The 13,611-nt window shown below is 39.8% G+C and overlaps 1 protein-coding gene across 3 annotated transcripts in view; it reads right to left on the bottom strand.

The window, feature by feature from the left end:
- The window catches only part of LOC124552503, an 84,905-nt gene that overhangs the window by 50,342 nt on the left and 20,952 nt on the right, over positions 1 to 13,611 (bottom strand). For 2 of the 3 annotated variants that reach the window (XM_047126787.1, XM_047126789.1), the window contains exons 2-4: positions 11,930 to 12,065; positions 7,366 to 7,498; positions 963 to 1,111 (exon numbers count right to left, since the gene is read on the bottom strand). In XM_047126787.1, coding sequence (XP_046982743.1) covers positions 963 to 1,111; positions 7,366 to 7,498; positions 11,930 to 12,065 — 418 coding nt within the window. Of the gene's footprint in view, positions 1 to 962; positions 1,112 to 7,365; positions 7,499 to 11,929; positions 12,066 to 12,183; positions 12,311 to 13,611 lie in introns of those variants that run through there. The other variant, XM_047126788.1, reaches the window with a different exon arrangement.

Below are 13,611 nucleotides of genomic sequence, written 5' to 3'. Positions count from 1 at the left end.
TTTGGTCTCTACGTGCTCTGAAGGCCAGTATACAGAAACACGTTGCTCAGATTTTACCAGAACTGCTGCGGCCAACTGTCGATCGCATCATTTCACAGACACAGCATCTCGATGTCTCTGGCGCTCATATTGAACAAATAGTGTAACTGAGATTAAAAATAAAAACAGCATTATGATTTTCTCACTTGTTTGACATTTTCTGACCATATCTCATTCCTAATGCATTACATACGGATATATTGCTATACATCTTTCTAACATTAACACCACCACATTTGCGTATGGTGGCCAAAATTGGAACTAATTTTTCCAATGCATAAATCCATTCCATCTTAACACATTAGCGTATCTACCAAGTTTCACTGCCATATGATGATTACAGCCTACACTGGACCTCTGTGGATAGTTGCAATTTGTTAAGTCATTCCCTTTCTTCTTGCACTCTCAAATGGAGGTAGGGGCAAAAAACTGCTTCCGTATAAGCCCTGATTAACCTCCTCTTAGTGGCACTTACACAAGAGGTATATTGGGGGCAATAGGTTCATTCTCCCATTTATCACAAATTCCAATTCTACAATCTTTCTCAGTTGTGATTTGCTGAAAGAATGCCTCCTTCCCTCCAGGTATTGCAATCTGAGTTCACGGAACACTTCCATAATACTTGCCTGTTAATGGACCGATGTCAAAGAATAGCCATGTGTAAGGTTCTACCTGCATATGAAAGCTCTCTGCACTGCAGCCTAATTTTATATAATGAAATTGCTCTATGAATCTAAAAGATATGGAGGGGGGGGGGGGGGGGGGGGAAGGGAAGGGGAGATTTCTTTTGTGAAAGTGCCCTCTGCTGGCACACTGAATGTGCAAATAACTTAATGAATGCAGCAAGGTGATACCCTCAACAACCAAATACGTACAGTTACATTAATAACAAAATGAATGCTACAGCAGACCTCTTCACTTACCTGCTTAGCATTCTTGCAGTACGATGTGATGCAATTACTGTCACACATTAGCTTCATGCCATTCTTAAGCTGCTGAGATGCTGCATTCACAGTCAAAGTTAGGTTGTTCAGCTCACGAATTTTATGTAGCAAACTTGAAGCTTTTTGATCTGAAATAAAACAGATGTCTACTATGAGTAACTGGAATCTGTAATACTGTGTGACCTATAATAACCACACTTCCTCCTAGACCAGCATCATCTACCCCAGGATTCTAAACTCTACACGCATGAATCATGATTCACTCATGTCGTGAATGAAATATGCTGTTGAAGGAAAAGAGAGAAATGCTCTCTAACTTAGCTGCTGAACAATTGCAGGAGGAAGCAAAATTTCTTTTACACATGACAATTTTACTGGCAAATGAAGACAAACATTTTTGGCAGGGTAATTTGATAATTACAGGAAAGAGGGAATAACTAAGTTTATGACAAACAGCATCAGTATTGCATGAGGTTATTTAATGATACTAGCATACAAAGATAATGATAACAGAACATTTCAAACATGACCTGTGTGAAAATAATGGATGTTAATCTATTCAACAAGAACCTGGTTGTCATGTTCTCTCAGAAGACCTCAAACCCACAAACATTCTTTGTGTACTCACCTTTACTCATCCACATATTCTGTTCTCCTCAACTGCACTTCTTGGGGATGTCTCTCCATTCTCTTCTCATCTTTTGTCCAACATAGCTGACCACAAGACTGTCTCACTAAAGGAATTCACAGTTTTCAGCACTGGGATGTCTGTCTAACTGACATCTATCTAATGTTACCATCTAGTGACAAGTTTTGGAACTTAGGAGAAAATACCATGGACCACAAACTGTTTATGAAGAAGGCAATGAGTGATGAAGTTGTTGTTGTTGTTGTTGTTGTCGTCTTCAGTCCTGAGACTGGTTTGATGCAGCTCTCCATGCTACTCTATCCTGTGCAAGCTTCTTCATCTCCCAGTACCTACTGCAACCTACATCCTTCTGAATCTGCTTAGTGTATTCATCTCTTGGTCTCCCTCTACAATTTTTACCCTCCACGGTGCCCTCCAATGCTAAATTTGTGATCCCTTCATGCCTCAAAACATGTCCTACCAACCGATCCCTTCTTCTAGTCAAGTTGTGCCACAAACTTCTCTTCTCCCCAATCCCATTCAATAACTCCTCATTAGTTACGTGATCTACCCACCTTATCTTCAGCATTCTTCTGTAGCACCACATTTCGAAAGCTTCTATTCTCTTCTTGTCCAAACTGGTTATCGTCCATGTTTCACTTCCATACATGGCTACACTCCATACAAATACTTTCAGAAACGACTTCCTGACACTTAAATCTATACTCGATGTTAACAAATTTCTGTTCTTCAGAAACGATTTCCTTGCCATTGCCAGTCTACATTTTATATCCTCTCTACTTCGACCATCATCAGTTATTTTACTCCCTAAATAGCAAAACTCCTTTACTACTTTAAGTGTCTCATTTCCCAATCTAATCCCCTCAGCATCACCCGATTTAATTTGAGTACATTCCATTATCCTCGTTGTTGATGTTCATCTTATATCCTCCTTTCAAGACACTGTCCATTCCGTTAAACTGCTCTTCCAAGTCCTTTGCTGTCTCTGACAGAATTACAATGTCATCGCCGAACCTCAAAGTTTTTATTTCTTCTCCATGGATTTTAATACCTACTCCAAATTTTTCTTTTGTTTCCTTTACTGCTTGCTCAATATACAGATTGAATAACATCGGGGAGAGGCTACAACCCTGTCTCACTCCTTTCCCAACCACTGCTTCCCTTTCATGCCCCTCGACTCACAACTGCTATCTGGTTTCTGTACAAATTGTAAATAGCCTTTCACTCCCTGTATTTTACCCCTGCCACCTTCAGAATTTGAAAGAGAGTATTCCAGTTAACATTGTCAAAAGCTTTCTCTAAGTCTACAAATGCTAGAAACATAGGTTTGCCTTTTCTTAATCTTTCTTCTAAGATAAGTCGTAAGGTTAGTATTGTCTCACGTGTTCCAACATTTCTACGGAATCCAAACTGATCTTCCCCGAGGTCCGCTTCTACCAGTTTTTCCATTCATCTGTAAAGAATTCACGTTAGTATTTTGCAGCTGTGACTTATTAAACTGATAGTTCGGTAATTTTCACATCTGTCAACACCTGCTTTCTTTGAGATTGGAATTATTATATTCTTCTTGAAGCCTGTGGGTATTTCGCCTGTCTCATACATCTTGCTCACCAGATGGTAGAGTTTTGTCATGACTGGCTCTCCCAAGGCCATCAGTAGTTGTAATGGAATGTTGTCTACTCCCGGGGCCTTGTTCCGACTCAGGTCTTTCAGTGCTCTGTCAAACTCTTCACGCAGTATCTTATCTCCCATTTCATCTTCATCTACATCCTCTTCCATTTCCATAATATTGTCCTCAAGTACATCGCCCTTGAATAAACCCTCTATATAGTCCTTCCACCTTTCTGCCTTCCCTTCTTTGCTTAGAACTGGGTTGCCATCTGAGCTCTTGATACTCATACAAGTGGTTCTCTTTTCTCCAAAGGTCTCTTTAATTTTCCTGTAGGCAGTATCTATCTTACCCCTAGTGAGACAAGCCTCTACATCCTTACATTTGTCCTCTAGCCATCCCTGCTTAGCCATTTTGCACTTCCTGTCGATCTCATTTTTGAGACGTTTGTATTCCTTTTTGCCTGCTTCATTTACTGCATTTTTATATTTTCTCCTTTCATCAATTAAGTTCAATATTTCTTCTGTTACCCAAGGATTTCTATTAGCCCTCGTCTTTTTACGTACTTGATCCTCTGCTGCCTTCACTACTTCATCCCTCAGAGCTACCCATTCTTCTTCTACTGTATTTCTTTCCCCCATTCCTGTCAATTGTTCCCTTATGCTCTCCCTGAAACTCTGCACCACCTCTGGTTCTTTCAGTTTATCCAGGTCCATCTCCTTAAATTCCCGCCTTTTTGCAGTTTCTTCAGTTTCAATCTGCAGTTCATAACCAATAGATTGTGGTCAGAATCCACATCTGCCCCTGGAACTGTCTTACAATTTAAAACCTGGTTCCTAAATCTCTGTCTTACCATTATGTAATCTATCTGATACCTTTTAGTATCTCCAGGATTCTTCCAGGTAAACAACCTTCTTTCATGATTCTTGAACCAAGTGTTAGCTATGATTAAGTTATGCTCTGTGCAAAATTCTACAAGGCGGCTTCCTCTTTCATTTCTTCCCCCCAATCCATATTCACCTACTAAGTTTCCTTCTCTCCCTTTTCCTACTGATGAATTCCAGTCACCCATGACTATTAAATTTTCGTCTCCCTTCACTACCTGAATAATGTCTTTTATCTCGTCATACATTTCATCAATTTCTTCATCATCTGCAGAGCTAGTTGGCATATAAACTTGTACTACTGTAGTAGGCATGAGCTTTGTGTCCATCTTGGCCACAATAATGCGTTCACTATGCTGTTTGTAGTAGCTTACCCGCACTCCTATTTTTTTATTCATTATTAAACCTACTCCTGCATTACCCCTATTTGATTTTGTATTTATAGCCCTGTAATCACCTGACCAAAAGTCTTGCTCCTCCTGCCACCGAACTTCACTAATTCCCACTATATCTAACTTTAACCTATCCATTTCCCTTTTTAAATTTTCTAACCTACCTACCAGATTAAGGGATCTGACATTCCATGTTCCGATCCGTAGAATGCCAGTTTTCTTTCTCCTGATAACGACGTCCTCTTGAGTAGTCCCCGCCCGGAGATCCGAATGGGGGACTATTTTACCTCCAGAATATTTTACCCAAGAGGACGCCATCATCATTTAATCATACAGTAAAGCTGCATGTCCTCGGGAAAAATTACGGCTGTAGTTTCCCCTTGCTTTCAGCCGTTCGCAGTACCAGCACAGCAAGGCTGTTTTGGTTAATGTTACAAGGCCAGACCAGTCAATCATCCAGACTGTTGCCCCCTGCAACTACTGAAAAGGCTGCTGCCCCTCTTCAGGAACCAAATGTTTGTCTGGCCTCTCAACAGATACCCCTCCGTTGTGGTTGCACCTACGGTACGGCCATCTGTACCGCTGAGGCACGCAAGCCTCCCCACCAACGGCAATGTCCATGGTTCATGAAGTAGTATGTGCTAATAACTGTTACAGTGCATCTGTTTCATGAAAATGAAATCATCATCTCCGTTATGGAACTGCCTGAAATAACTAATTGTGTTTCTTTATACATCACTGACATTGTTTTGAAACATTACTACTGTCCTCCGATTCTGCTGGTTTATCACTGAGTTAGCCGAAAGTACATGCCCAGCAAATATGATAGAATATAAAAAACAAATATCGGTAGGCGCTACAGCAAAGCAATCTTCAAATTATACGTTGACAATTTTTATGCAGTGTGTCATGTTTTTCATTTTCCTGAAAACAAATGTCTTGGTGCGGTCCTATTAAACAACCAGCTCCATATTACTAACAGAAGACAAAGTTACAATCAGAATAAGACATTGCTGCATCACCATTTTGTTGCCAACTTCTGAATTTTACTCTTTCAAAGAGTGCTAAATACTTAGGCACTGTTTGAACAATTTTATGAGCCAGTGCAAATGTAAGCTTCAACTGTGTACACCTTTTCATTCACATAACACTGAATAATTTTCTTACTTTCAAGCAACAGGTGAAACTGCTAGCCAATCACGCAACATTCAGATCAGGCAACCAACAAATAGTGAAATCACAATGTGTAGACTGCAGAGCAAGACTGTTTTTACCTTCAAAATAATGCTTTTATGGGATCTCGGGCTTTGACTACGAAATTGCAGACAACAAGGCCAACACAAAAATGACAGATTGCGTTTCCTGAGGACAAGCTGACATTGTCACCTTTAATTCCCATGGCAAACAGATATTATCTGCTGCATCATGCTGCAGGGAAAAGGGGGGGGGAGGGGGGGGGGGGACTCAGCACCATAGCCAACTGTGTGATTGTCTTTGGCACTCCTCACAAAAGTGATACTGTTTGCCTCAATGACACCTTGGAGGTGGGACGTAATTGGGCATTATATTCCGACTGTTACTATGCCTTTCCATTTGGCATTAGTTAAGTTTTTTCAAAGCTTTCATTTCACCAATCGAAGAGTCCTGACAGTTTCTTTGGCTGTGTGTACTGCGTAACCTTGACAACAATGTCACTGACAAAGTGGCTACATACAGACAAGACTTCTACCAGAACTTAACGGAAAGCCCGTCGGAGGGGGGCATTACTTCTGAATAATCACATCTCCCTGGAGAAATGTAGGAACATATGAAGCATTACTGATCTTGCCATTTATCTTAGACGATTGATTAAAGAAAGGGAAATCGATGTTTATAGCATTTGTAGATTTACAGAAATTCTTTTGACAAATTTGACTAGAATACACTATTTGAAATACTGAAAGCTGCAGAATTAAAAAAGGGAGCCAAAGACTATTTACAACTTTTATAGAAACCAGAATGCAGCTGTGAGTCAGAGGACACTAAAGGCAAGCAGTGGTCAAGAATGGAGTGAGGCAGGTTTGTAACCTATCCCCAATGCTATTCAATAGGTAGACTGGATAAGCAATGGAAGACAAAGAAAAAATTTGGCAAAGGAATCAAAATGCAGGGAGAACAACTCAAAAATTTGACATTTGCAAGCAACACTAATTGTCACACAGCAAAGGACTTTGAAGAATGGTTGATCACAATGGATGTCTCTAAAAGGGGTTGTAAAATGAAGAACAAAGGATGGATTCCTGGAGCAAAGAACTATCTAGATGTTGACATGGGACCACATCTGTTACAGTGCTGTGGATCTGAAAGCAACTATATAACTCCTATCATCCAATTGATCATGGCAGGGAGGATAGTTTAAATATAGAACACTGAAAAGGAAACATCTTTGAAACATGTGTATTTATTATGCATGTGCTTTTTACTACCAATGTACTACTAGTTCCTTTATGGTTGATCACAACAAATCATGAAATGTTAGTTACGTGTTCTTTACTGACAACCTTCAGTCAGTCAGTCTCTCTCTGACCCCCTCCCCTCCTACTCATCATCATGCAACATGTGGGAATCCATAACACTGGAAATTCCTGGATGGAATAATACATATATGTGGGTAGCACCCTCTCAAAAACAGTTTATGACAACATTTGAATGATCACTACATATGGCCAACTCTAAAACTGGGACCAAACTTTAGCAGTATGGTGGTATAAACATTGAAACACAACTAGTAATAGTAATATTAATAATAATTAAAATCAACTAATGCATATTACAAGGCATTAACCAACCAACATTGGAAAAGACGTACGTTTTTCTTTGATCTCTCTTTTAAGAGATTCTATCCTCTCCTTTTGTGCTAATTCCTTTGCTTTCTTCTCCTGGACTTCCATTTTTAATGCTTTGTATTCTCTTAGCAACGCTAACCTTTTTTCTCCCTCTGACTGCAAGAAATAAAATGCAGCATTATTAATAATTAGTTGTTATTTTTGTGGTTTTGGCTTTAATGTAATGACAACTGGACTGATAGACCAGTGTCAGTCATCAGATAGCTGTTTATGGAAGACAGACATACTGTACAAATATGTTTAATAAATTTAGTAAACTGTCAGAGTTGAGAAATATGGAAAACAATCACCATGAAAAAAAAAAGCTCAAGGTGATGACTCATCATACGATTTCTGAGATTTCTAGGTCGAAATTCCAAATTTTCCAGAAGTAATTTTTTTTTGTATGTGAGAACAAGCTTTATTTATCTAACCTCCATGGCTGCCAATTAAACACTTTTAGTTGCCACATGATTTAATGGTGGTTATTACACATTGAGCTAGCATTGTAAACAAGTTTGCTAAGAAATATGAATACAGGGTGTACATCAAGTCCGGTAACACTTTCAATTATTTACTGCACAAGAACCAAACATTGTACAGATATCACACATGTCATTTTGAAGAGAAACTCTGACAGTTTTTTTTTGTTTTTTTTTTCCACGTATACCACCATAGTGTAGTTTGGTAATTTGCCTATAGTCAGTGCTAGTCAAAACACGGCTGTGTTACAGAAGGGGACGCTGCTTCATGAAATGGCCTCCCCAATCGCCAAATCGCACTGTGAGAGACTTTTTTTCTATGGGGACACAGTAATAATCTGGTGTACGTACTGCTTCTACCACTCGACATAGAAGAGCTCCGCGAGAATACAAGAAGCGACTGCCACAGTCAACGATGCCACGCTGGTACGGGTATGGCAAGAATTCTATTACCGTATTGACATCTTCTGCCGGGTCACTCACGGTTTGCATATTGCATGTTTGGGGGAGAGAGGGGGGGGAGGGGGGGGGGAGAACACCTTTCAGAGTTTCTTTTCAAAATGCAATATGTATGACATCTGTACAATGTTCAGTTCGTGTGCAATAAATAATTTAAAGTGTTCCTGGACTTTATGTACACCCTGTATAATGTTCAATATGAATAGCATGTTCAATATTAATACTCTTTAATAACAGAAATTTGTGATAATTTACTATATATTTTATTCATACTGAGAAAACTTATTAGAATACAGTATGAAGGAAAGGTAAAGTAACAGACAACAAATTTACTAATGAATTTTTATTGTTCTACAGTAGGAAAAATACTCTCCTCAGTAGTCAAAAATAGTGTCAGCCAAAACCAAAAGAATGTCACATCAGCTTTAAACTGATTTGGAAGTAGTATTTGAAACAAAATGGTTGAGAATGTCATAATGAAATACTATTCCAAGAAATTTTTTGAACGAAGGTAATTCAGATATAATATGGCACCACATTTGCTTACAAATTTTACTGAAGATAAATGAAATTAAAAAGCACTATGTTACTCTACATAACCTCCTTCACTGGGCAGTGCACTTCTTAGCCTCTGTGCTCATACATCAGAAGCAATTCCCTGAAGTCGTCAGTGAATTACCCCAACTAATACCACTTTCTTTAGCGAGTTTAGAATAGGTGCATTTCACCAGTTCACCGACCCACGCACACTGGTGTGCAGTGCTACAGAGGGGGATAAGAGAAGTGGGCAGAGGCAGATGGAGGACAGCAATTAGGGAAGATCGAGGCCTGGGGGTTATGGGAGAGTGTTCCAACTAGTGCAGCTATGATTAAAACAATTTATTACAGAATAACCATTTGACATAATAATTTACTAATATATGAGAAACTATCAGCCTTGATTGCGGTAATGAAACCAACCTTTACCTAGGTTTCAGCCCAAATAATTTACCCGTCTTCAGAAGATATACCTGAATCTATAATTTGTCTAAGAGGGCATGGTCTTATTTCTAGACCATGCCCTCTTAGACAAATTATAGATTCAGGTATATCTTCTGAAGAAGGCTCAATTATTTGGTCTGAAACCTAGGTAAAGGTTGGTTTCATTACCGCAATCAAGGCTGATAGTTTCTTATATATTACATTATCACGATTGCTGACTGTGCTGCAATGTTGAAAGTACATAATAATTTACATTTGATGCTGTTACATAGTTACTAGTTATTTTTTAGGACCACTTATGTTAGTAAACCTCAATGTGAGCTCCCTCAGTAGCTTGGAGAATGCCGAGGCGGTATTCCCGTTCCTGCCAGGTGTTTCGTAACATGTATTCTGTCACGGTATCCACAGCAACTTGTATCCCAGCTTTCAGTTCATCAATGTCAGCAACTGGTGTGACGAAGACTGTCCTCAATATAGCCCCAGAAAAAAAAGGTCAAGGGGCGTAACATCTGGAGAGCGGGGTGGCCAGGTTGTTGGACCGTTCCCTGCAATCCACTGATCCGGAAATGTTTCGTCCAGGAAATCACTCACCATCAAAGCCCAATGGGGGGTGCTCGATCTTGTTGGAAAAGTACCCGCAGTTGATATTCTTCTAACTGTGCGGCAATGAACTGTTGCCAAACATGTAAGTAAATGTTAGCAGTAATGGATTTTTCCACGAAGAAAAACAGACCAAAACCCATGTTATGCACGAGGCCACACCAAACATTCATTTCTTCACTGTCTCGCTGTAACCTATTTACCATTCCACTGACACGAAAGGTGGATACATCAGTAAAGCATATGCAATTTAAGTAATCATTAGTGCCATCAATCCTGTTGAGAATCTCAGTTGCAAATTCAGCACGTGTCAGCAAATCATTCGGTTGCAAGGCCTGCACGATTTGCACTTTGTAAGCATGCAACCTAAGACTTTTGTGAAGAACCTTCATCACACTTGCTTGCGATATTTGAAGTTCACACGATGCTCGACGAGTCGATTTAGATGGACTGTCGAACGATTGCCAAATGCGATCGACAGTTGCACCACTCACACGAAGCCCGCCACTTCGAGGACGATCTTCAACGCTGCCTGTTTCGTTAAACTTTGCATCCCGTTGCTTTACTGATTTAATGTCAGGAGGTCTGTGTCCATAAGAAGCCCACAATTTACACCAAACACTGATGGGCGATTTCATTTCGTGAAAAGGAAGCACACACTGCACTTTCTCCTGCTTCGATGCCGTTTCGCCAGCAACTAACGTGACCTAACAGACCCGCATCGGTGTTGTGGAGCACTAGTGCCATCTATTGGTTACAACAACTAGCTACACTAACCTATGAAATGGCATCAAATGTAGCTTATTATGTTATTCTGTTATAAATTTTTATAATCAGGGCAAGATTTTGTGCTCACCCTGTATTTCTTCTGTTACCCAACATTTCTTTATAGTCACTTTCGTTGCCTTTATGTCTGTCCAACTTAAGTGACTGCCCTTTTTTGAAAAGTTCATTCCTCTTCAACTGAACTGCCTACTGTGAATTTTTTTGTCATAGCATCTACAGCCTTAGATAACCTCAAACACACCTCGCCCATCCTCAGTACTTCAGTATCCAACTTCTTTCCACTTTGATTCTTCCAGAAGATTATCTTACACTTCTCTCTACTCTTCATTACTCAGTTGTGATCTGAGTATCTGCAGCTGGGTGTGCCTTAAAACCCAATATCCGATTTTGGAATCTTGTCTTACGATCCAGGTGCGTCTCCTCCTCTAATGAATCATTAACAGTGTATTCGCTATTACCAGCTGAAATTAGTTGCAGACGGAGCTATTGAAATAATAGTCTGCTCACTCAGAACTTGGCATACAGACTGTTATGAAAAATACCCAATCACTGAGACACGTTAACATTTCACTGTCACACCGAACACTGAAGTGGAACCGAGGCTTGCAGCAGAAAGTGACTGATTACAATCTGGCAACAACCCAAGATTCTTGGATTTCCCAAATCTTAACCACACCATTATGGCTCACCTATATTACCATCGAGGGAGTACATTCAGGTTATGTAATTAACATAAGAACAATGAACAACTGGAACCAACTGAATGAAGCATTGCAGTCGTACAGACACCGACTTCATCTTCGGGAGTAGTTTGCTCTGTCCTGTCACCCAGATTTTGGCTTTTTGTCATTTTCCTAAATCACTTCAGGCAAATACCAGATTGGTGCCTTCAGCAAGACCACAGCTAACCAACTGTCCTAGCCTCATAAAACATATTCTGTGTGCATGTGTACTGGAGCTACTTGTATCCATAGTGTTATTGTGAGACATCTTACACCATCATGACAATTTCTGGGTTAAATAAGCACATACATAAAAGAGAATGACATGGACCTGGTCTGCTGCTATCTGCTCAAGCAGTCTATGAATGATAAAGTACAGAGGAAAATCACAGGTGTATCAGTAATGGTAACGCTAATGCAAAAAGAATGGATAGGAAGATCTGTTACGACTAGACCTCTAAGAATATATAACAGCAAATAATCACCACAGAGACTTTTTTAAAATAGTGCGAACTTACATTTTTTTCATTAGATTCAGACTTCTTTTTCATTTCACTCATAGCCACACGTCTCCGTATCATCTTCACCTCTTCTTCTGGACGGATGCGCACCATCATCTCTTCTATGATTGGTCGTATTTGTGGATTACACACACTGGATAGTACAACATGCTATTACAATTGGTTTGCCGTGTTAAAAATAAAAGTTAAAAGTCAAAGAAATAATATAAATACAAAAGTTACAAGACATCAGAAAATATCAGGGTATTTACAAATATTTAGCAAATTACACAGCACAGTAGTGTCACCTAGTGAAATGCACAGTTACCACTGTTTTAAAGTTTTTCATTTGTTACTGTTAGAAAAAACAGCTCAGAAACAGACGAACAACTAGAATGACAACAGCACAACCAGTGTTCGGCTGTAGTCAACTGTTTAAATACAAACAAATATGAACCTAGACTATACTAGATGCCAGTCTTACAACAACCTTTACTTAGCAGTCACATTCATTGCCTTCATCAACTCGACCAAGTTATCACCTTTCACCCTAAACTAGACTTCAGGCTACTGCTACAGAACTGTGTCATCACAACCAATCAACCCCATTTCAGCACGACTCCAGTTGTACCATACTCATTCTAGCAGCTCACCAGAAACTGGCTAAGGTTTTTCAGCTTGCATTTAAGGAAACTTGCGAAAAATGGAAATTGTGTGAGACAGATTTGTTATACGACTTTACAATTTTTGTAATGGCCAAAATCAACAACCGTGCCTCAAATCCTATTGTTCAACTTTTGATAATCACCTTCACAGATGGCTGTTTACAAATCATCACAAACATGATTCTGTGAGAAGTAAATTATGTTAAGATGAGACCCGAAAGGACTGGCACATGACTTATTGTGATACAACCCAAGGCACGATGAGACTGCAACGTATTTGATTTTGCATTAAAATCTAGCTATGAAAAAGATCTGTTCCCAACAAACGCCACAAAACTTAAGTGTCAATTACTGTAAGGAAACGCTTAAAAAATTCTATCAATGGGAAGCAAGATGTCGATACAAAATCCTAACAGGAGACAAAACTGTCATATTCCAGAAACTAAGTAACGATCACTTGTTCGTGTGTCCGAGTCAAAGTGAGACCGAAAGAGGTTTACGATAATGATTGAAGTAGAAAAAATAAATTAGAAACTAGAATGCAGATTACCATGGCTGGCTGATCATGAGAATAGAAAGGAGAAGCAAGCCACTCTGCATTACATTAAAACCACCACCCTAAAAGCCGTACAGTGGAGGACACAGAGGGACAAAGGACATACCCTAAAACTCATATCAAATGATAAAGCGCTCCCTCACAAATAGAACACAGAACTAAAGCTACTGTTGGAGCATTGTCGCCTAACACCGAAGGTAGGGTGCTGGGAAATTTAAAAGTCCGCCACAGAGCGGCTAAAAGTGGGCAGTCCAGCACGAGGTGGACGACTGTAATTTGGAAGCCACAGCGATATTGAGGTGGGTCCTCGTGACGGAGGAGGTAACTAGGTGCGAGCAACGTACGGCCAATACGCAGTCGACAAAGAACAACTGATTCTATGCAAGAGGCCCGCGGGGAAGACTTCCATACATTCGCAGTCTCCTTAATGACACACAGTTTGTTGTGCATACTGTTATGTCACTCTGTCTCCCAAAGCT

This window comes from Schistocerca americana, chromosome 10 (assembly GCF_021461395.2).
Source record: "Schistocerca americana isolate TAMUIC-IGC-003095 chromosome 10, iqSchAmer2.1, whole genome shotgun sequence".
NCBI classification, from domain to species: Eukaryota; Metazoa; Arthropoda; class Insecta; order Orthoptera; family Acrididae; genus Schistocerca; species Schistocerca americana.
Note: the sequence above shows the minus strand (reverse complement) of the source record. Positions and strands in the feature narration are given on the sequence as shown.